The sequence below is a fragment of the Hydra vulgaris genome, chromosome 11, assembly GCF_038396675.1.
Source record: "Hydra vulgaris chromosome 11, alternate assembly HydraT2T_AEP".
In the NCBI taxonomy this organism is placed as follows: Eukaryota; Metazoa; Cnidaria; class Hydrozoa; order Anthoathecata; family Hydridae; genus Hydra; species Hydra vulgaris.
Window position 1 is genome coordinate 33,147,088 of NC_088930.1, and position 26,083 is coordinate 33,173,170.

The 26,083-nt window shown below is 27.7% G+C and overlaps 1 protein-coding gene across 2 annotated transcripts in view; it reads right to left on the bottom strand.

The window, feature by feature from the left end:
* LOC105848813 (limb region 1 protein homolog) overlaps positions 1–26,083 on the bottom strand; it is a 66,054-nt gene that overhangs the window by 6,754 nt on the left and 33,217 nt on the right. The window contains exons 9-14 of one of the 2 annotated variants that reach the window (XM_065810827.1): positions 18,677–18,743; positions 11,869–11,988; positions 11,541–11,617; positions 10,766–10,843; positions 3,048–3,118; positions 135–214 (exon numbers count right to left, since the gene is read on the bottom strand). In XM_065810827.1, the coding sequence (XP_065666899.1) occupies positions 135–214; positions 3,048–3,118; positions 10,766–10,843; positions 11,541–11,617; positions 11,869–11,988; positions 18,677–18,743 (493 nt within the window). Of the gene's footprint in view, positions 1–123; positions 215–3,047; positions 3,119–10,765; positions 10,844–11,540; positions 11,618–11,868; positions 11,989–18,676; positions 18,744–26,083 lie in introns of both variants that reach the window. The other variant, XM_065810826.1, reaches the window with a different exon arrangement.

Below are 26,083 nucleotides of genomic sequence, written 5' to 3' on the forward strand. Positions count from 1 at the left end.
TATATATATATATATATATATATATATATATATATATATATATATATATATATATATATATATATATATATATATATATAGTAACCATCAAAAACTCTATCAGTACATTAAAAAAAAGAACACCTTTGTCATACTTGTGTTGTTCTTCTTAGGTGTGAGGTGCATAAAAAGAGGCGAACTATAAAATCCAACTATAGAAGCTGCCATTATGTAACTATTTGAGTCAAGACAAAATTTAGTTGAATTTTCAAACATTTTATTTTTATTTTATTTTACAACAAAGACTTTTAAAACACGCTGTAATAAATATATTTAATTATGTTTTATTGAATAAATCTGTTTTATTAACTAAATAACCATTTTTTATAGATATTCATAAGTGTTAATTGCTTATTAAATGTTTTATGCAAAACATTACTAGCAAAAATTTAAAAAATACTTTCAACTTTTATACGTAAGTGCTTTCAGATAAATTATTTATGCAGATTAACAAGTTTTAAAAACATTTCTTTCGTAAAAACTGTTCTTCTTTCAAAACAAATTGATTCATTCTTGAATAATTTTAATTTATTTTTTCATATATTGCATTATTTAAGGTAAATATTTGTGTCACAACTTCCAGAAAACCAATGCCCTATCAACGATACAAATGTAGATAAAGATGCAGAAAACTTTTAAATCTTGAAAAAAATTTGAAAAGATAAATTACCCAAATACATACTAACTTATATTATCTAAAAAAACAGAAACAGGAATTAGGTAAGCTAGTCTTAAGTTAAAAAGACACCAACTACCAATATTGATAGCAATATTGATACTTTAACATTGAAGCATTAAAAAACGTTATGAATAATAGCAATTAATGCATTGAAAATGTGGTTTCAAAACAACTTAGTTCTAAGTATTTAGACACAACTTTTAAACTAAATTAAATAAGAATAGGAACAGATGTTCCAAGAAATGGAAAAGAAAGATAAACAGAAAATTACTTAAGTTCAGAAACTTAACAAGCTTAACAAAAAAGCTTAACAAGAAAAAGCAAAAAAAGATTGAAAGAAGAAAAGATGAATCTATAGAATTGACAAATAGATACGAAATGTCATGCAACAGAGAAAGAAAACAAAGTAGAATTCAGTCATTATAATGTTTCAGCCCAAAGCCCATGATTTCTGCTTCAGTTACTCCTAAATCTGCTTCAAATGCTACTGTAGAGATGAACAAAAGGTGTCCAATTAATGGTCTGTTATTTGTGGTTAATTTATACCAAAAAGAATGATGCTATGTCAAGCATTGCATATAGTTAGCTCAGCATTAAAGGATGTAGATACCAATGTAACAATCTAACAACACAACTTTAGTGTGTATGACCCATAAAAAGATTTGTTACTCCATCAAAGAAACTATTACAGATACATTTTATTGTAAGACATCCTTCATTGCTCATTTTGATGAAAAAATGTTGTCAGATACTAATGGTGTTAATGTTGACTGCTAGACATTTGTTGTATTTGATAAATGAATAAAAATATTACTAGACATTCCTAAACTGTCTGGCTCTAGCAATGATATCCTGATAGTAAATAAAGTTATTGTAATACTGTTTGTATTTTAACAATGGTAATACAGGAGTTCACAGTGGTGCAATCACTATTCTCCAAAAAATTTTTGACACTGACCTACTTTATTTGGTTGCTCGGCATAATTAAGTTTAGCTAGTAGCAGCAATTTTTGATTTTTTATCTCTGGATTACAAAATCCAATTTTTGGCAGAGACAAAGATCATTGGTCTTGGATTGACCAAAGCAACTATGAATATAGTTTCTTTGGTCAATCAAATTCAGTATGAATATAAATGGCTATTCCTTGATTGATTTCTTTACAGAAAGAGACATAATAGTTAAAATTAGCTGTCTGTTCTGACCAATCAAAAAATGACAACTTTTTGTTGAGAATGAGTTATATAGTAATATTGTCAGTAAATTTAAAGATAAGATAATTGTAAAAATCATATACATAAATGAGAAGTAACAAGTTAGAAAAGAATAATTGTATAATTTAACATTTTGCATATTGTGTATATATATATATATATATATATATATATATATATATATATATATATATATATATATATATAATTCTATTTTATCTTTATTTTATGTTATATATATATATATATATAAAGTATAAAATAGAGATCCAAACAAACCTACCCGCAGTCAACTTCTTAGATGTATTCTTTAACTTAGAAAAAAACTCCTACCAACCTTTCAAAAAACCAAATGAATATCTGCATTACATCCACACTAATTCCAACCATCCTCCGCAAATAATAAAGCAAATACCCATCTCTATCAGTGACAGATTATCACAAAATTCCTCAAATGAAAAAACATTTAATTTATGTATACCAGCATACGAAGATGAATTATGAAGAAATGGCTTCACTGGTTTAATTTAAAGTGTAACCCCCAAAACAGAGAAAAAAAAAAAAGGGTAGTTCAAAAAACAATATCTTTGAAAAACATCTGCAGCTCTCACCTTAATGTGTTCTATATGATAAAATAACACTGGATTTAAAATTTTTTTGAATAAAAAATATTTTTAAAGACCCTTGTTTTTAAAAAGTATGCCTTGTTGGGTCTCAAAAGAAGTGAAATTGTATAAAGACTTCAAAAATATTTTATTTTATAAAAACACAAGTAAAAAAATTTGTAAAAACACATACTTTTTATTTTCAGTTAAAAAATTTTCTAGAAAGCAAAATCTATAACAATATTTTTATAAAATGATCATTTTTGAAACTTTTATTTATACTTTTCTTTTAATTATTGTTACACCATTAATTATTACAGTAACCCTTTAAACCCAAAACGCAAACCTTAACAAACAAGCCCAATGTTGAGCATGATACTTCCACAGACACACCACCACCACTACATACTACCATATACATTAACAAGTAAAATTTAAAATTTATATATTACATTAGCAAGTAAAATTTAAAAAAATAGTTTAAACAAATAAAATGTAAAATAAAAAGATACAATATAAGGAAAACTTGAAGTAAAATACCAAACCATCCCAATTTAGATATTGATATTGTTCCCAATGGATACTAAAAAAACAACACTTAAATAAAACTAGGAATAAATATAAGACAAATTGAAATTAAACCATTAAGTTGTAATTGAAATAAAAAATAAATAAGATAAACTGGAATTAGATAAAATAAATAAAAGTTAGAGTTTATAAAAAAATGTGTGTGTGTAGATTTTAACTTTTGTGTATGCCTGTATGTATGGGTGTCTATGTGCATTTATTTAGTGCCATTTTTGTTCAAATAAAACATGCATTTCGAAAAGCTCTAAGCAATTATCAATTTTTTTTAACTTTGTCTTTAAATTTGAACCAATTTAAACTTGATATATAGTAGAATCTATTTTCAAATTTGATACAAAACATAACAAAAGAAAAAAACATTCAAGATTGAATAAATTTAGTAGAGGAGAGGTCAAAATAGGTGATGGACATCACTGCCCCTTGGAACATTCTTAAGAACTATTAGAGGAGGACAACCAAAAAAGTTTATATCTAAAATATATATATATATACATATATATATACATATATATATACATATATATATATATATATATATATATATATATATATACATATATATATATATATACATATATATATATATACATATATATATATATATATATATATATATATATACATATATATATATATATATATATACATATATATATATATATATATATATATATATATATACATATATATACATATATATATATATACATATATATATATATATATATACATGTATATATATATATATATATATATACATATATATATATATATATATATATATATATATACATATATATACATATATATATATATATACATATATATATATATATATATATATATATATATATATACATGTATATATACATATATATATATATATATATATATACATATATATGTACATAGTAGAAAGTTCATCAACGCCTGTGGCGCCCGTTTTTAGCAAACTTTTACACTTGTAAATGATATTTATTTTGAGAAGTGAAGTAAAGCTGGTGAAAGTAAATAAATCTTATATATATTATGCATACCTAATGAGTGTTTATAAACAAAAAAGAAATAAAATTAAAAATTGAAATGACTGAAAACAAATATTGAAAATAAAAAATTCTAAGTTAAAAAATTTCATTAAAGAATTTCTTTATAAACCATATTACTCTTGAGTCCCGAATAAAAGGAGGGGGGGGGGATACACTTATTAAATTTTGGAAAATTTTCCCACCCACCTCAAGCTTATTTAGACCCATCTCCCCCCCCCCCCCATTTTTAATTTTTGATTGTTATCAGCAAAAACTTTATATCTCAAAACTAAAAAACAAATTCGGTGAAAATCGGCCTTAAAAATTAGAAAATAATTCTTTCAGTCATTGATAAAAACAAAAACTTTCAGTGTTAACAGGCTCTGAAAATTGCCAACCTGAAAAATCTTGATTCAGCATATTAAATCCTATTGAAATTATGCTAAAAGAGCTGTTTAAAAATGTGCATTTGACCGCAAATCACGTTAAAATTAAATAGTTTTAAGCGTATTTTTAAAAAAATATTAGTTCGGATTTATAAACTAAACTTTTTTCTAAAATATACTTATATTGCATCATAAAAAAATTCCCACTCCCCCTTTTATTAACCCCCTCCCCCCCCTTGTTGTTTAGATCTAGACTAAAATCCCCCCTCCCCTCTGTATTTAGGACTCGAGAGTAAGAGCATTAACGATAACATTTTTCTTAAAAAGAAATGTTACACACATTTATGTTATTTATTAACTGAATTACTTAAATATTTAATATATAATTATATAAAAATAACTTCCGCATGATCAATACATATATATATATATATATATATATATATATATATATATATATATATATATATATATATATATATATATATATATATATATATATATATATATATATATATATATATATATATATATATATATATATATATATAGCACAGGTAAAACCACAGATGTCACATTTTTCTCATTTTGAGAAAAATGAAATTTAGTATTTAGTGACATTAGATATCTGTTTATTAATAATATATTTAATTAAAAGTATATTTTCATGGCATTCTAGTCCTAACACAATATATAAATTCAGTTTTTGTGCTAAATACAAGAATTATTTATTCACAGTGTTCTTTTGAAAACAAGACACTCATTTTGGATATCTGTGATTTTTCCATTGTAAATTCATCAACTCATAAACCACGTTAGCATGTAACCTTTTAAAGCACTTATTTTTTTAAAAGTAGATGGTAACAAATTGTACAACCACAATGTAATAAGTGTGTAATGGGAAGATGAAGCCGTCTCCCCACTCCCCTCCTTCTTTTCAAAAAAAAATTTACATAAAAAATTATATGAAAGTTTTTTTTTAATATTATACAAAATACCATTGCAACCTTATCTCTTCCCCAACCTCATCTATTTACCATAGATGATTCCATGATGTCTGTGTTCCATCACTCTAAATCAAGTTTGTATAAACCATACAAAACTAATTGTGAACACTTTAACCTTTGATCTAAACATATGGGATGCAACACACATAAAATTAAATATTTTCAATTTTCCAGGCAGGCTTAAAAGAGGCTCATGGACAACATTCTTAAAATCTTTGGCTCTTTTGTAGTCCTGACCATTGTCCTGAAATGCTTTGAAGCATTTTCTCAATGAACCAAATGTTCAAGGACTTCCACATGCAGACAAATCCTTTGAGTCAACTTCACACCAAGTGCATGGGTGAGAGCTTGAATGGGACTGCAAACCACAGATAATATTGGCTAACTTCAAATCAAATGAGATGAGGAAATGGGCACCCTCAAGATGAATAAGATTCAAAATTTTTCTTACATTGTTGTAGTTTTCTGGAACTTCTTCTGCTACAGCAACAAGAAGTTGACGCTTCACTCCACTTTCTTTAGCTAATTGTGATGTCAAGGTTTTCTTGCAAGGTGGAGACCTAGACTCTAACACTTGCTCCATCTCTTGAATGCCCAGACTGACCTTAAAAAAGCCACCACCACCATCTAGACCAAGCTTCACAATGTGCTGTGTATAGACTTGTCTTTGAAGCAGGACATCATTCAGAAGTTCTTCTAGGTTTTTGCAGAGTACAACCAATTGCTTCCTTCTCTGTGATTTGTCATTGCAGACTTCAATGTCAGTTTGAGTGAAATGAGCAGACAGCTTCTTTCCAATCTCAATAAACTTTGTTATAAAGTTGGGTTCCACAACGTGACTTTTGGTGACTTGGTTTATGGTAGACACCAATTTATTCATTGAGGAATTGGACAAACCAGTGTTGACTTGGACATTCACCAGATCTTCTGCTGTCAGTAGTGGGGTGTCTCCAAAAAGTTTTTTGGCACTTGATGGTCCTAAAATAAAGTTGAAAACATTTATATATATTTGTATTTGTTTGCTACAAGTAAAATAGACACTTAAAGTATAATGATATTATGATGGATAAACAAACATAAGTAATAAAAATCATTTGACTATCTAATTAACAAATTTTGATCTTAGGCTAGGTGTGTCTAAATGTGTAAGAAAATATGCATTTACTGATTTGACACTACACTAAACCTGGATAATTATTTGATATGTTTGATTCAACTAAATTCAGCTGTAAGTTAAGTTTGGTGTACTTTATCATGCAACAAAATAAATTTTGTACTAATTCAAACATTGCCCTATCTCAAATTTAAGGGTACATTAAACACTAACTAATCTTTTATTTTATTATAAGAGATAACTAACAAACATATCTCTTTTTACAAGGGGCTTTTTGATAACGTGTCTGTGATTTCTTAAAATAGTAAACTAAGGATAAGAATGCTTAGTCTTAAAGCTTGTACATAACACAATAGTAATTTTAGCATAAATTTATGTACCTTTTGTGAGACACAAAGGGCGGCCACCTCTGCTTTGTGCAAGTTTGACAGTTCCATGTGGAGATGCTTCTTTGACAGTAACAACTGAAGCTGCAATTTGCTCACTGACAAGAGAATCCCTCATTGCTAGTTTTCTCATGTTTTCACGAAATGAGAAGTCAGAGCAGTTATGTGATATTCCTTTTCCAAGAATTGACAAGCACTCTGAACATCTTTTTTGGTTTGAAGAAGACTGTGAATGTTCAGAGGAAGTCTCCAGTGGGTGTTTTTCATAAGACTTCAAATGTCCTATTTGACAAATCAGGCAGTCACAGTCCTGTTTTCGAGTTGAAGGTCTGACTTTTATAGTTTCAAATTGAAACATAAGAGGAAGTGAAACATTCTCATCATTTTTCTTCTTTCCAAGAGCAATCCTGCATGTGTCACAAATCCCTTTTGGAACTCTAGAGTCTGATATGTCAAGTTTCATTTGGAGCACAGTTTCAATTGTATTGATCAATTGATTGTTCAACTCTCTTGTACATTTTCTCAAGCAAAAGATACAAACTGTTTTTCTACAGTCTTCATGAGTTTTCTTTGAGTTTGGCATTTTTCTGAGACTTTTAACAAAATTTTGCTCAATAAAGGTCTAATTCTAAAGGTATAGTATCAGAATTTGCTATAGCAGAGAATTTGCTATTTCCCGAAAAAAATTTTGTTGACTTTTAAATATTTTAAATTCCAGGAAAGCTAAAATTATTGCAAAAAAAATTGTTATTTGAGTATTTATTTAAGTATTTGATTGCTATTTTATCCTAAAATGCTGCAAAAATGCAAATGAGATATTAAACCATTGTTTTAAATTATCTTAAAACAGAGAAATTCTTCAAATCAAATTTTCTTCCACGGACAGTTACAGATGATTTCAAATTTTACATTTTTGTGATCAGAAATAATACCAAAATCATCCCTCCAAAGGGTTTTTCTGGAGGGCTTCAAAGTAGTTTCTACCAATTTTGGACAGGTGTGTATTAGTTAATTTTTTTTCCAGATGTAGTTACATCTGAAAAAAATCTTATATGTAACTACATCTGGTTAAATTAATGCATAATTAGTTTTCCAGATGTAGTTATCTAAAAAAATCTCTATATTTATAACCTCTGGTTAAAATAATGCATTATTAGTTAATTCATCTTAAAAATAACTTTATCTTAAAATCTACAGATCTAGTTGCACAGATGTTATTACACTTTGATAATTTAAAAGATGTAACTAAACTGATGCTGTTACCCTGATTCTTATGACAGAGAGCTTTATGTATTTGACAGTCAATTGTTGTTTTTTTTTGACTGTCAAAATTTTTAATTTTTTCTTTATTCAAGTTTTTATCTTAGTAATAATACTTTATGACTGAACATTATAAATACAATAACTTAATGCTTGAAAATTAAGGAATTCTTTATTCCTTTAAAATAATAGTTTTAAATAAAATCAATGAATTTTTTAAATGGAAACTCTCAAAAAACTAATGTTTAAATTACCTGCTAAGGTTTATAGTAAAATAACTGTTAAAAATGTTAATAATAAAATGACTATCGCAGGCAAACATTTTAATTCAATTAAAAAAGGAAGTTTTTTTTTTATATCAAAACAATTTTTATAAAATAATAAAAAAATTTAAACTGAATACATAATAAAAACAAAAAAATAAATAAGATGTTTAAATAAAAAAACAACACTGTACAGTGGGAAGAGAAAAACAGTTGTAAGATCTACGCTGATAACACTAAAATCCTAAGCATTGTCAACTCACTTGCTGCTCAACTTCAACTCCAATCAGATATTGACCAAATTGTTCATTGGACTAAATCTTGGCTCATGGAGCTAAACGCAAAGAAATGCAAGGTCATGCACTTTGGCCAAAAAAAATTAACTCCTTTCAAGTACTCAATGGAGGAATTAGGCCCTTGTTCAATAGCAACTCGAATTACATTGGAAGCAACCACCTCTGAGTGTGACTTGGGAATTCAAATTACCAATGATCTTAAAGTAGAAACCCAATCCATCATTGCCTCGTGTAAAGCAAATCAAATGCTAGGCATCCTAAAACACACTTTCCAATCTCGTGATGCTTCTTTATGAAAACAACTCTATTCCACCTACATCCGTCCTTTACTTGAGTTTGCAATTATTATTGTTCTCCAAAACATTGTTCCCGAGTGGCAAAAAATTATTTAAATGAAATGGCAGAGGAAGGAGTACTGGAATTGATGACCTGGCCTCCCCAGAGTCCTGTTTTGAATATAATTGAGCATATTTAGGATTACCTGGACAGAAAGGTCGAACATGCTACCTGAAATGCTGAAGAATGTTTTGAAGTACTTCAAAGAGAATGGCACAACATACCCCGGATTTTATAACTAACTTGTACGAATCTATTCTCCAGCGAATATTGGCTGGGATTGACGCAAAAGGAGGACGTAGTAAATATTTAGAGTTTTTTATGAAGTTTGACATTAAAAAGTTTGTAATTGTTCCATATTTTGTGTGAAATACATGTGTTTTAATAAGTTTATAATTTAGAACTACAAACTTAAATATTAGAGAAGAATTCTCTGGGATTTTTTGAAAAAATGTAAGTAGTCTAAAACTTATTCACAGTACTGTATATAAATATATATATATCTATTTAAATATATACACATAGATATATATATATATATATATATATATATATATATATATATATATATATATATATATATATATATATATATATATATATATACATATACATACATATATATATATATATATATATATATATATATATATATATATATATATTATATATATATATATATATATATATATATATATATATATAATATATATATATATATATATGCATATATATATATATATATATATGTATATATATATATGTATATATATATATATGTATATATATATATATATATGTATATGTATATATATATATACATATATATATATGTATATATAATATATATATATGTATATATATATATATATATATATATATATATATGTATATATATATATATATATATATGTATATATATATATATATATATATATATATATATATGTATATATATATATATATATATATATATATATATATATGTATATATATACAACCCTTGGAATTAGGGTTGGCATTCAGCAATAGCGACCTAACTGCCGACCCTAAAGTGTTTGAGGTCGGCAAAAAGTTGCCGACCTTGTTTATTTGTGTTATGGTAACCTCTTTGTGTCAAACTTTTTTTGCCAACCTCAAGCCGACCTCTAACAGTTTAAGGTCAGCAATTTATTGCCGACCTCATTTTTCCTAATTCCGAGGGTTGCATATATATAGTTCTTTTGGGAGATTACCCTTCTGCCTTTTTTTGACACTACATTAAACTATTTTTATGTTTTTAGGTTAGCATTTTAAAACCAATTAACATAACAGGCCTAACTTTAATATAGTATAAACAGTTATTTTGATAGATATTTTGTTATAGTATAAACAGTTATTTTGAACAAAATCGGTTGTTCAGGATCACTGTGCTCTTGTACTGTGCCCATGGTTGATTAAACTTTATTTTGTTATTTTATATTTAATTTAACAGAAACTGAAGAAAACTAAAGTTGCATCTCTAAAAAAAACTTAAACATTCAAGAATTTAACAAATAAAAAACAGATTTACAATATAAAATTATTTACCTTATGCATGAGTGGATGAGACTCTGTACCAAACACCAACTTAAAGCAGTTCATAGCTACCATCAACAAACAGACAGCCTTTTATTGACAAATATGAAAAACATGTTTATAAATTATGTAAAACATACATTATTTATTTAATATAAATTTTAATATTTTGAAAAGTACTATTTTTATAGAATTAGTCATTTTTATATATGAATTATTTTTCTCTTATTCTTTTTACACAATTCATGTTTTATAAATTGTATTACACAATTTATGTTTTAATAAAAACAAACAAGAAAAAAAGACAAAGAAGAAGAAAAATGAAAAAAAACTTCTTTTTTTGCATAACTAATTTCCTTTATACAAAGATACTACCAGCCTAAGCTGAAACCCTCAGATGATGTACTGTAGTCCCGACCAATGGTTATTTCAGTATGAAGTCATCAGTCATGGTTAAATAACAGCTTTGGACATGATGTGTTAAATGTTTTATAACAAAAACAGAGAGTTTATAATCAAGACAAAGAAAGAACTTTATTAAAATAAGTATATTTAGTTCTTAAAAATAGGTTAAATATCTTACAGATAAACTGAACAACAAGCTCTTTTTAATTATTTTTATGAAATCTTAAATATAGTTCAAAAGAAATAAAAATCAACTCATAAATCAGAATTATAGGACCCTGACTCATTTACTCCTGACAGTACATTTGGGTTTTAAAGTAAAAATCATTAGTTTGTAATTTTACTAATAGACACAATGAAAAAGACATCAAAAAATATTTACAGTTACAGTTAACAGGCCAATGAGACACAAAGGATATAGTAAATTTTTTTCAAACATAGAAGAATCACGCTCTTTTTCTAAAAAAAATATTAGGAAAAATTAGTTTTATGAATATACATAACTATTTTATTTATCAAAAATGTTTCATAAATTTTAGTAATACATTATTATTTTGTTTAGTTATTAATTTATCAATAAATAAGTTACAAAACTTATTATAAAACTTATTTTATTATATTATTACAAGATAATAATATAATAAAATAATATATAATAAACAATATATAATAAAAAAACTATAAACTTGAATATTTAATTTAAAAGAAACCAAGTTTTATTCTTTCATAAATCACATCTTGAATCTCAGATTTTTTTTTGTATGCTTCCCCATTTTGTTGAAGGTAAATTCCATTAGTTCCATTTGATAAATTATTAATAGGGCTACTCACTAAAATAAAAAAAAATCATATTTGAAAAGTAGGTAACTTGCTAGTTTAGTATGTGTATATTGACATATGCGTCTATATATGTGAGCAAATAAATTATTTTTAAATAAATTTTTTGTGCACTTTAGTTACCAATATAACTATAATTATTTTTAAACTGCGACAATTGTGTCAATCCACCCTATCTGTCAAAAGTTAGTTTATAATTCAATTAGCTGTCAATTGTTGAAAAGTGTGGTTGGAGTAAGTTCAAAATTGATTTCAATTATTTATTTTTGGAACAATTTTTTGCAAGTTTTTGGAATTTAGAACTATTGAAAGTATTGGCTAATAGTTCAATTAGTTATAGTTAATAATTTATTATTTTTGCTAATTTTAATGCATAAGTCCTGACTTGTAACCATTCTTACCTCTCATTGATTTTTTTAGTATGTGCAAGTCTCCAGACTTAACCCCAAGAAAAAGTAGGGAAGTAAAAATCTTACTTCTTCATTCTACATATTCTCAGAGAGAGATAGCAGCAATTGCAAGTGTTGCAAAGTCAGTAGTGAGTCGAATTACAAGAAAAATTGATACAATTGTTCCTCTAGAACCAGACCGTGTCAGCGAGTCAGTGTCAGTGGCAGAAAAAGGATCACTACTCCATGTTGTGACCGTAAAATTAGAGACATCTGTTTTAAAAACAGAAAAAAAAGTGTGGCTCAACTAGCTACATTACATTAACGTCTTCAAAAGGACGGTTCAGAGAAGGTTGACTGAAGAGAATTTAATGGGTCATCGTCCAAGCAAAAAAACACGTTTAATTGAAGCCATGAAAAAAAAGTGACTGGAATAGGCCAGAAATCATCAGCATATGACTATTGAAGACTGGAGTAGAGTAAATATAATTTATAATATTGTAAGAAACCAGAAAAATTTAAGGTTAATAACTTTACAATATCTTTGAAATGTTTTACAGGCCTGCTTCTCGGACAGCATTTCAAATTTTGATGTACAAAAGCTTGTTTGTTCGACAACGCCCAGGAGAAAAATTCCACCAGGACTGCCATTTGGAAAAGGTTAAACATCCTGTGAGTGTAATGGTGTGGTCTGTAATCTTAGCCAAGGGTATGGGTTGCCTTTACATTGTGGAAAGGACCATGAGGCAGTATCAGTACAAGTGAGTACTGGAAAACAGACTACTGCCCCAGGTCCAAGAATGGTTCCCTGGTAATGAAGAGAGTTCATGCATGACTCAGCACCGTGTCATAAAGCTAGAAGTGTTACAGCATTCCTAACTTAAAAAAAAGTGTGTGTTTTGCCATGGCCAGGGAATTCACCTGATACGAACCTCATAGAAAATCTATGGGAGTTCACAAAAAGGGAAATTGCCAAAGAAATCATCATTACCAAGCAGCAATTGATAGAAAGTATTATAAGAGAAAGGCATAGCAATCCCAGTCTCCAACACAATGCAAAAGTCTGCATTATTTTTTATTGTATTACACGCCATTATTGTAGCTAAGGGTGGCATTACAAAATATTAGGATTATTACCTTATTTGTAATTTTTTATAAAAAAATAAATAGGTATGAATAAGTAATTATGTTGTTTTATATTCTAAATTAAGCTCTCTAACAATAAAAACAACAAAAAAGTAACTATAAGATACGTATTTATTCATTAAAGTAGTTTATATTTTAAAATTACTTAAAATGTAAACTGTCCTTAATAATTTGGCAACCCACTATATATATATAAATATATATATATATATATATATATATATAATATATATATATATATATATATATATATATATATATATATATATATATATATATATATATATATATATTTATATATATACACTTTTTGTAAAATAACTATATTCCTGTGCCTTAATTCGATGAACTTTTGCTAAAAAGTAATGAAAAAGGGTTTTATTTTGATTAATTTTCGAAAATGGTCACTCACAACACAAAATTTTAAAAATGGTATATAACTAGTATTTGCAGGCAGTAGAATTATGACTTTCTGACAACTAGAATTTTTTTGAACCTTATGGAACTTTCTAGAATTTTCTGGAGTCTTCTAGAAGTTTATATAAATTAGCAAGATTTAGACTATATAAGCTGCCTGATTGAGCAACGATAATAATTATATATGTATCTGTATTCACCAGATGGCAGTCAAATAATCAATCAAATAATATAGAAGTACAATAGCACTTATTTTTATTATTATTGCATTTCAGAAATATTTTTCAAGTGTTATCTTTAATCATAATGCCCTATAAGAAAAGTGGTTCCACTAATGAAAGAAAAAAGACAATCTGGATGAAGAACCACGTACGATTATATGAATCACATAGGAAAAGAAAAACTGCTCCACTAGAAGAACAATCATTGGAAGATAACAATAGGATACCATTCAAAATCCAAATTGTTGGTTGCTATTTGTTCCTGAATACATCAAAGGGAGACGAGATCGCAGAAAACAATTTGACAAAAAAGGAACAAGTTTATGGGTAAAGAAATTAAATTTTCCACATTTAACAATTCAAGTTGCAAGGCAAAACTAAATCAAGTACTGAAAACAAATGATAAACGAGAAAACAAAGAAAACACAATTCATTGAATGATGTTTTGACATCACAAAAAAAAAAGTTGAATGACTCTGCAGTGAGGAAAAAAGCTTGTATCACCTTCAGATTGAAAGCAAAAGATAGGTCAGGTATACAACTGAGAAGTTCAAAAACTATCCAAAACAAGAAAAATTTCCTTGAAGCCTACTTCAACAACAGTAACTGCATCAGCAACAATGTCAACCTCCCAATCTGAGTCTAAGGCAAAATATCAAGAGTCTGAAGATTCAGAAGAACAAGTACCAGCAAGAACTACAGCAAAACCAAAACTGCAACCAAATTAGTAACATCTTCAAAGTAATCAACCAGCAAAGTAGAAACCATTTGTTGACTGTTATCTCAAGATGGGATCAACATTAGGACACCTTCACAGTCTAGTATACTCAGATCAACTATTAAAGAAGCTGTGAAACTTAAAGAAGAAATTAAGGAATAAAGTGTTAACGTTTTAAATGTTAGCGCCAAAGATTAAACAATGAGAAGTTAAGTTACAAGTACTAGGGTAAATCAGCAGTTAAACGGTCTAAAATAGTTTTATTTTCGCGCTCTCATAAACAAAGACTTTAAATTATTTTAAAACATAAATATTTTAACTTTTTTTGTGAACATTAATAACTATTATTATTATAAATATATAAATATTCATCATAAATAATAATTATTATCATTTATTATTATTATTTTGCTGATATGCATTTTTACACTCTTCGTTATAGGAAAATAGAAAAATTTCCAGCACTAGATCTACCAGACGGAAAAAAAGATACTGTTGTTAAAATGTAACAGCTATCCTCGATGAATACAATTTAAGGAAGAGTATAAAGATGATTGTAGCAGGCACTACAAATGTAAACACTGGAATATGGAATGGGATTGTCAGTTGGTTACAAAGACATTTTACTGAAAAAAAAACTTGAAGAACCACAACTCATTGGTTGTGAACATCATGTTCTTAAACGAGTCATTCATATAGTAATAGATGAAGAATTTGGAGGAAAGTAAAGAACTACAAACAGCTCATCTCATTTCATTTAATTCAGGTATTTGGTTTTTTTGAAGAATATTTCCTAAAGTGAAGTTTCAGAAAATATTTAAATTAAGTAATGCGAGATGAAATTCCCAAGATATAGAAGCTCTTTTGACATTTATTTTTCTAGCAGAGAGAAGAGACTCACTAATCAACATTTTTAGATTCATCTCTTACAGATGGGTGAACCATTGGTTTACTGACCAAATGTACAATACAGATGATTATCAGAAGCTATGTAGCAGCTTGCACAGTCACAAAAAATCTTTAAACTCAGTGAAAAAGTTTTGGAATCAGGAACCATCGAGGCTAGAAATTTCCAGAATAAATCAGCGTGCAGAATGAGCAATCAGGCATCTTCAAGATTTTTTTGACATCTGTAAAATGAAAAGAACCTCCAGCTCAGATTTATTTTGTCAAACAAAGCATAAGAACTTCATACTACGCTTTAAAGCAAATAAGTAGTATACACAAGTGTAAAAGTAGAAAAACAATTAAAGACTTTTACTCGTCAATTTTATTTAGAACTAAGTATTAATTTTATAACATTAATATAAAAAGATTAAATATTTCAAAAAAATTAATTTGTTCCTGTGGGCATCTAATAAAATTTAGAACTTTAATTTTGGTGGTACTCATAGACTTGTGTACAGAACAACTATTTGATACTTTTTAAATGACATTTTAAAATCTTTAACATTTCTGCATAGTTGGTTTGTTTTTTATTTTTTATTTTTCGTTTTATAATTACCCAGTACTTTGCAATAATTTTCAATTCAGTTTGAAGCATTGCTATTTTAGATACAACTTCCTATAATGACTTAATGATAAATCAGGCCAGAACACATGTCTACCATCATGTGATTTAGTAAGAGGTAAAAGATGTTTTTGTAAACACTCTTTAACATATATTTTACCAGCAAGTGTGAAATCAGAAATATAAAGTGCTGAGTTTTTTTGTCATACCTGTAAATAGCTTGTCAAATCAAAGCATTTTTACCAAACTTATTATGTTTTGTGTATTTAAATTTCTCATCTGCTTTTACTCTATATTTCTGCATTATAATAGACAGCACCAGGAGCTTGCTATGTACTTACGTATTCGTACTTCATACAAGTTTCATCATCTTAAATTATTTAGAAATTTTTAGAAATATAATTGTCATACAACTTTCTTCAGCGGATTCTTTTTTTTTTAATTTCAAAACTGTTAGGCCCTTTTTGTGAACTTTTACTACAAAACTATGAGAAAATCCTTATCTTTTTGCGCGTTCCCTTAGTGAGAGGCTTATATTATTCATAAAACTGTTAATTAGTTTTCTAACCAGTTTTGTATCTTGAATAACCTATTTTGCTCCATTACCAGATTTGTGTTTGATCGATTTTGTTTGGGAAAAACGTTAAATAACATGACTAACAGTGTAGGAATGTATTTGTAATTTTTTTACTATTGAATTGTAGCTTCTATTCATATTTTCCATAATACTTGTTTAAAGTATTTTTTCTAACACCTTCTTTTGTCATTTTTAAAACTTATTTTAAATGAAATGGGAAAACTAAAACATTTTTTTGAAATTGTTAAATGTTGCCAACAAAATACAAACACAATTAAAAATGTATTTATACAACCACTGAAAAAAAATAACAAGTTAACTTTTTTTTCACATTTATTTTGTGTACACGCTTTAATTAAGCTGAATACTACACAACATTTTTTTGATATATACAGTAGCATTTTGTACTTGTAGAATTGTTATTTAAATAAAATTGTTTTTTAAGTTAGTAATTTTATATTTATATGTAATTTAGAGTGATGTAACAATAAACTGTTAAATGCTTATAAACTCCATAAGAGTTAAAAATTATGATCATAAAGTTGTTTGAAATATTATTCATATGCATATATGGTAACTACGAATTTTTATTTTTCGGGTGACCTTTTTCAACAAGAAAATCAAATTAATGTTTTTTTTTTATTACTTTTGTACAAATATTCATTGGTTTATGACCCAGGAACACGGGGTCACAAAAAAGTCATAACCCTAGTATATATAATAGTCTTATATAAAGTATAACTTTTTATAACATTCTGTTTTGTTGTTTCCAAATAATAAAATTATTATAGGAAATTATTTTTTCTAATAATAACAGAAAAAAACTGTTGGATGAAAAAGCTTATCTTTTTTTTTAAAGCACACATTTTTACCTTAAGAGCGCAAAACTGATATTAGGAAATTTCTACCTAACATATGAATTGAGGATAATATATATATAAATACACACATATACATATGCACATATATATATATATATATATATATATATATATATATATATCAAGTATTTTATAAAAAATATATTAAAAATATATATATACAAATTATTTTATAAAATTCTTTGACAGGAATTAAAAACAGGAACAGAAAATTATTTTTTCTTAAAAATAACAAGAGAAAGTGCCAGTTGAATGAAAAAGCTTTTTTTTTACTTGAATATATACATATACATATATATATATATATATATATATATATATATATATATATATATATATATATATATATATATATATATATATATACATATATATATATACATATATATATATACATATATATATACATATATATATATATATATATATATATATATATATATATATATATATATATATATATATATATAAATTATTATATAATACACATAAATAAATTCATATATATACAAATAAATTATTTTATAAAAAATATTTCAAAAATATAAATATATATATATAAATTATTATATAAAAATTTCTTTTACTACTAAAAAAACACTAATCAATAATCTTTTTCTGTTTACCAAAAAATTATTTTTTATTAATTTATTATTGCTCTGTTTTTTAGGAACATTGACCACCTTTTTTGTAGAATACAAACACATTTTGTAGAATGCACAAACACACACGCACGCATGCACACACAAACACACAAATATATACATACATATGTAACTCCAGGACATATGCAGATATTTAACTAGCTAATTTTTTACTTACACTTTCTTCTTATATTATTTTCTTCCAAATGTAAAGCATAAATTTGATCATCCAAATCAACAAAAAACTAAAGTTTAAAATTTATAACTTTACAGATATATATTCTTGACAGCCTGCATGTTACATCACTAAATACACAATACAAAAATAGTAGTAGATAGGGACGCCATGCATGTGTATAAATATGAACACATGCATGATGGTTTGAGCAAGTAATCTATTAATTTTAAGAAAAAATGCTTTTTCTTTAATCTAATAGATCGCTTGCCTAAACCAAAACCCTAAGTCAATCTCTCGATAGTCAGCCAATGTATACACATTCTGCTGTACCTATCTCTACATAGTCAGCTGACGTATGCTGCTAACCCCTAAATAAATAAATATATAAATAACTGATGTATGCTACTAACCCCAAAATAAATCAACCCCAACTCTGCACCTATCCCTAGATAGTCAACATATGTACACTAAAAAAACTTACACAGAATTTTAACAAAAATTACAATGAAAAAAGAATTTAAAAAAATTGTCTTTTTAGGTTACTTAATAAAAAATCCAATTTCTTTTCGACATCAGTTTATCACAAAAAAATTTTGTACATGTCTTTTACAAAATTTTTTGATTTTGATCCAAATTTTGATTTATTTTGAAACCTTTCTTTTGTTTTAAAAAACAATCATTTTCCTGTATATATACATATACATATATATATATATATATATATATATATATATATATATATATATATATATATATATATATATATCAGGCCTTGTTAAGAAGCGTTACGCAGCTCGCATTTTGCTTGCGAAAAGGCGATTTGCCTACGCGTTCAGCAGTTTTGCGCTATGCAAAAACTTTTAACTTTAAGAATATTTAAATTATCTTTTGATGTTTTTAACGTGACATTAATTCAGAAGAAAAAAAGTCGCAAGTAAAAGCATTTAACCGCAATGGTAAACTAATAGATTTTTTGTTAAAGAAACAGTTTGTTTAATAATTTTTTTGTTGTTCTTAAAAATTAGTTAAAAAAAATAAAGTGTTTTAAGTTTTATCTTAAGGAATTAAATATATAAATTCCTTTTAAATATAAAAATTATTTTTTGTCATAATAGTTTAAAAAATGCACATTTTATTTTGATGTAAATATTTTTTTCAATAAGATATTTTGTTTATTCTTAATTCAATAATGTAAAGTTTTAATGAAGTTCGTAAAATTTAATAAAATAAATTATGACCACGAATATGTTATCGATAACTGATAAATAATAAAAAAAAACTCTTTATTATTTAAAAACATTATTAAAAAGAGTTCACAAAATAAATAAGAAAAAATTTAGTAACAGTTAATAAAATAACCAAAAACCAACTGTAAAATTATACGAAAATAAACAAATATTATTTTACGTTTTATGAAAAAAATATTTTTTTCAAAATAAAATTTAGTTTATATTTGAAAAAAATAATAAAAATGATTTTTCAAATAGGAACTTAGATTTTATTTGTAACTTTTGTTATAGTGAGAAAAAAGAAACTGTTTGTAAGATTTTTAACGCGTTAATAAAATAACTTTAATTACAATGCGGTACTTAAAAAGACGCTAGTGACGAAATATAACAATACAAAATATATTTGCTGAGTTGAGTTACTTAGAAATGCGTTGCGCGTTTTCGTTACGCAGCGAAATCTTGTAACAAGGCCTGATATATATATATATATATATATATATATATATATATATATATATATATATATATATATATATATATATATATATATATATATACAACCCTTAGATGTTGTCCGAAAGTTTTTTCCCTATTTTGTTGACAAAAAGTAAAAATTAAAATGCAAGACCAGAATTATTTTTTTTTTATTAATTGATAGACTGCCTGCACCAACCAAACCCTCAGTCGATGTAGCAACAATCCCTTGCGGGTCAGGCTAAAAGATAGTAGATGTAGCAGCACTCCCTTGCGGGTCAGGCTATTTGTCAATCGATGTAGCAGCACTCCCTTGCGAGTCAGCCTATTTGTCAGTTGATGTAGCAGCACTCCCTTGCGAGTCAGGCTATAAGATAGTCGATGTAGCAACACTCCGCGCATGATTTACAGTAAAAAAAAATTAAAATAAAAACATTTTATTAAAAAAATTAAAAATAAAAACATTTTATTAAAAAAAATAAAAATAAATACATTGTTTATATTGTTAAAAACATTCAGAATGTTTTTAAAATATTCTGGTCAATTAAATTTGCGCTTTTGTGGTTTTTTTAAAATACGATTTACTTGTAATTAAATTAATGGTTTTTACTTTCGTCTAACACGCAAATGTTGGACGAAAGTCAAAAGTAATTAAAAGTGACGTATGTGTTGGCGTAAGAATCACATATATATATATATATATATATATATATATATATATATATATATATATATATATATATGAAAAAAACACAATCTTTTAGTGCAATACTGTGTTTAATATATATATTAAATATTTCTTAACTGGGAGGTAATCCACAGTTATTCAGGGTGGTAACCCTCCCACCATCACAACAATATAAAGAAAGCACATAATTTAACATTCCTTCATCTTGTGCAAGGTTTTATGGTTAATAAAATTGATGCAAATGGTTACTCAGCCATTAAAAACTTGGCACCGTCTATCGCACACCTCGATATCTGGATAATGGAGCTCCTTAACATCATTTCAGAACAGAAAGCAACTATCAACCTGCAAGCCAACCAAATAAAAAAACTTGAACAAAAATTAGCAGTTATTGGAACCAAAATCAACTCTCAACCAGCCACCCAATCAAGCCCACACCAGCCATTCTGGAGTAATATTGTCAGAAACAAGCCAAACTCATCGCCACAAATCGGTCAAGTCCTTGTCGAACTAAAGCAAGCAGCTAAACGTGAAAAGAATATAATAATATTTGGTGTCCCAAAACCAGTATCCGTAGCAAATGTCACCCAAACACCACCATCAGCGTTACCCTGCATCACAGAGATCCTAAACGTTATAGACCTTACCAATGATAATGTTAGTTTCTCCAACCGTCTGAACACAAAAAAAGCATCAAATTGTTGGTCTATTGTTGTAGAATTCGAGAACATTACTAACAAAAAATTAGCTCTGATCAACTCTCGCAAACTCGCTACACATGAGAATTTCAAGACATACAGAGTCAGCCCTGACTTGTCTCCTGCAGAAAGAGAACTTGAGTACCAACTACGCAAAGACCGCAACCTACGACCTACGTAATGATAACCCTAATGCACCCTTTCACTGGGGCATTCGCGATGGAGCAATCGTCAAGATCCACGGTGCCCTTACTTCTTGCTCCACTCCAACTAACTAGCATTAATCTCAACACCAATCACTTACCAACCATCTGTACCACTAATATGCGCTCACTCTGTAACAAAATTGAGATTTTTAATCAATTTCTCATAGATACCAACATTGACATTGCCTGTTTAACTGAAACCTGGCTTAACCCCAGCGGTAAGCAAATTATTCTTTCTCAAATCAATAATAATTACACTTGCAAAAGCACTGAACATCAAGATTGGATGGGTGGTGGTACTGTTATATGCATAAACAAAAAATACTCAGATAAAATAGAAAAAAAAAAAATTAACTACAGACTACTCGTTTAACTTGGTGCCTAAACAAGAAATCGAACTAACAATCACTCGTGTGTACCCAAAATTACTCCCCCGAGGATACTTTTCCTGCCTAGTTATATGTGCCTATATCCCAGTTTGGTCTAAAAGTGAGCAGCACAATGCATATTATCAACTTACACAACTCATTGAACCAGCCATAACTCGTTGCACAATCGGCAACAAACCACTAATATTTCTTGCAGGGGGTCTAAATGACTGCCCTACTGACTTTATTTGTCGTTCTCACCAACTCATTCATCTCTATACACACCCCACCAGAAAAACATCTATTCTTGACATCATCTTGAGTAACGCCCCTAAATGCTATGTGTCGAATACCCTTCCTAGTTTTGGTAATTCAGATCACCTTGTTGTAGTTAGTCAACCTCCACTAAATCTCTATAAATCTACTTGCCCGGTTCCATACAAGGTTGCTTACCGGTCAGGTAGAATTGCTGACACTGTTGCACTGATACGATCTACCAATATTGAAATCTTAGTTGATTCACCGTATGAAATACAAGTTGCTTGCAACAACTTTTATCATTCTATACTCTCTACCCAAAACATCTGCCAACCTCTAAAATCAACAACGCTCGTTAATCCTAGGCCTTGGATAACACCACTTATTCAAGGCCTTATAAAAGAGCGCCAACAACTCTTTTTCTCCGGGTACTACAAAGAGTGGAAAGCACTTGCAAATCGAATTAGTAAACTAATTACCAAAAGAAAGAGAATCTATAACAGGCGTTTCACTACTGGAAAAACAGATTTTTGGCGTGAAATCAGTCTCGCTGATAAAGGTCAAATCACCACCCCTATCTCTGAGACACTAGCAAACCAATTAAATGATCATTTTCAAAGTGTTTGGACTGGCAAGAAACAACTAAGCCTCTCATGCTTCATTAACCGAGAGGCAAACCTGCCTACTACCCCCATTTTTACCCTTAATAACATTGCCAACCAACTCAGCAAACTTAAACCAGGTTCCTCAGGACCAGATGATCTCTCGCCGTTTTTACTCAAATCTGCTCGCTTTGAAATCGCCTCATGACTCTGCATCCTATTCAACCACCTCATAGAAAACAGTTACCTACCTGACCAATGGAAATCAGCAAACATAACACCAATTCCAAAAATTTCTAACCCACACTTGTCTAATGACTAACGACCAATTGCCATTACATTCGCATTATGTAAAGTTTTTGAATGTAATATTACCATATTCATTGTCCATCACACCAAGCACTTATGGGTCTCAACCAAACAGTCCAGCTTCCTTCTATAGAATAAGAGCGCTCATTCGTACTTCATCGAAGTACAATGGACGCTATTATTCTATAGAAGACTGAAGTCATGCGAAAGATAACAATAAATCAATTTATGCAATCTTCTTTGATTTCGAAAAAGCTTTTGATCTTGTCAGTCATGACAAGTTAAAGTTAGTGAACATTCTACCTAGCTGGCTCACCTCTTGGATTGCAGCTTACTTATCTAACTGTCAACAAAGAATTAAAACAAATGATCACACTACTGACTGGAAATGTATCGAAGCAGGTGTACTTCAGGGTAGTGTTCTAGGTCCAATCCTGTTCATTCTATTTATTTCCGACATTAACGTCTATCTTACATCTGAAACCATCCTCGAAAAATATGCTGATGACATACTGACCTATATAATTAATGATAAAGTTCCTACCAACCTACCTCAATCCATTGTTGATGGTGTCGCTCTTTGGTCTAAGGTAAACGGAATGAAACTTAATGTAAAATCATAAGAATTATTCCAAGATGCTCCGAAATTCAAGCTTTACCATCCATTGTACTTAATAATACTGAACTTGAAATAGTCAGCAGCCACAAATACCTTGGAATCATGCTCAATAAGAATATTGATTGGGATGAACAATGGACAAAAGTTCACAACAATATAAAATCAGTACCATATCTACTCAAACGTCTTAAGCAAATTGGACACACTCAGCCAAACCTTTTACAGGTCTACCGATCTTACACTATTAGCCACTTGATATATAGTGCTCCTATTCTCACTTCGTGCAGTGTTGCTGCAAAAAGGGAGATCCAACATTTTCATAAAAATGCCCTGCAAAATATTGGAACTGATGCAACCAATTCAAGCAGCAACAATACTATTTTTGATATTGAAGAGTTACTTGACAGAATCTGTATTAATATACTCAAAAAGATCCTTGCAAACCCATGCCATCCTATAACCACTAAATTAACTCAAACCAACAGCAGAAACCCTAATAGATTCCCAGATAGATGCTCTTAACACCGCAAAAACTACTACTTACCAAAAAACTTTTATTCAAAAATACCTCCGTATCCTTCATGATGGCGTCAGTAACCTCTACCTCTCAAGCAATATTGGAAGCTCTACTGCCTTTTCAATGCATAAATAATATGTTCCTCCCCTGTATTCTTACCAAACTATTAATATTAAAGGACAGATAAAATTGTACAATTCATTACTTGTAATGCTATTCAATTTTAAATAAAGATTTATAAAATAAAAAATAATATATATATATATATATATATATATATATATATATATATATATATATGTGTGTATATATATATATATATATATATATATATATATATATATATATATATATATATATATTTTTATGTTTATACTGCTAATGAGGAGTTTACTTTTCTGAAAACGGTTTATTAAATATATATATATAAATATATTATATATATATATATATATATATATATATATATATATATATATATATATATATATATATATATATATATATATATATATATATATATATATATATACACACATACAATATTAAGTGACATGGTCAGTAACAATATCAATTAACTCTTTTTAACTCATTGCAAAACTAACTTTATTAAAAAAAATCTTCTGCCCAAAATAAATGTGAAAAAAGTAAGAAACTTCTCAGTTTTTATTATGAAGTATAACATTTTGTAAATACCTATTTATTAAAAAAGATTATTTAATAAAAACACATTAAAGTTACTAAAAATAAGCAATTTAGACAAAGCATTTTAAATATTAAAGCATTTTTTTTTTTGAATTTATATATATTTAAAAAAATAAAACTAATAATAAAAATGATCTATCATGAAAATTATTAACTGGACATCAGATCTTGGGTCATTTGAGATTGAAAAAAGGGCCTAGCCTACAAACAATGTGCTTAAAATATCAAATATCAATAAGCGGTGTTAGAAAGATGTGTATAAAATATGAAACAACTGGTTCAGTTAAAATCATAAAAATTTTGGTCACACCCCTGCGACTTTAACAAAAACTGATATGCTAATTGCATGGATAGCAAAGAAAAAATTCAACAACAACCTCAGACAGATTGTTGAAAATCTTTAATTAAATGTTTCCAGTCAAACTGTACAGAGGACTTAATTCAAGTGGTTTAATAAACCGTTTTCAGAAAAGTAAACTTCTCATTAGCAGTATAAACATAAAAATGTTTAGCATTTGCAAAACTTTATATTAACAATGGAAAGGCATTTTGGAACTCAGTATTATGGTTTGATGAGAGTAAATTTCAAATATTTGTCTTAAAAAAACGATAGTTGGAGTTAGTTGCATACCTTGTGATGAACTCTTAGATAAAGATTTTAAAAAACTGTCAAGTTTTTTAAAGCAAGCATGGAGGTGACTCACTTATGGTTTGGGGTACTTTGCTTCAAATGG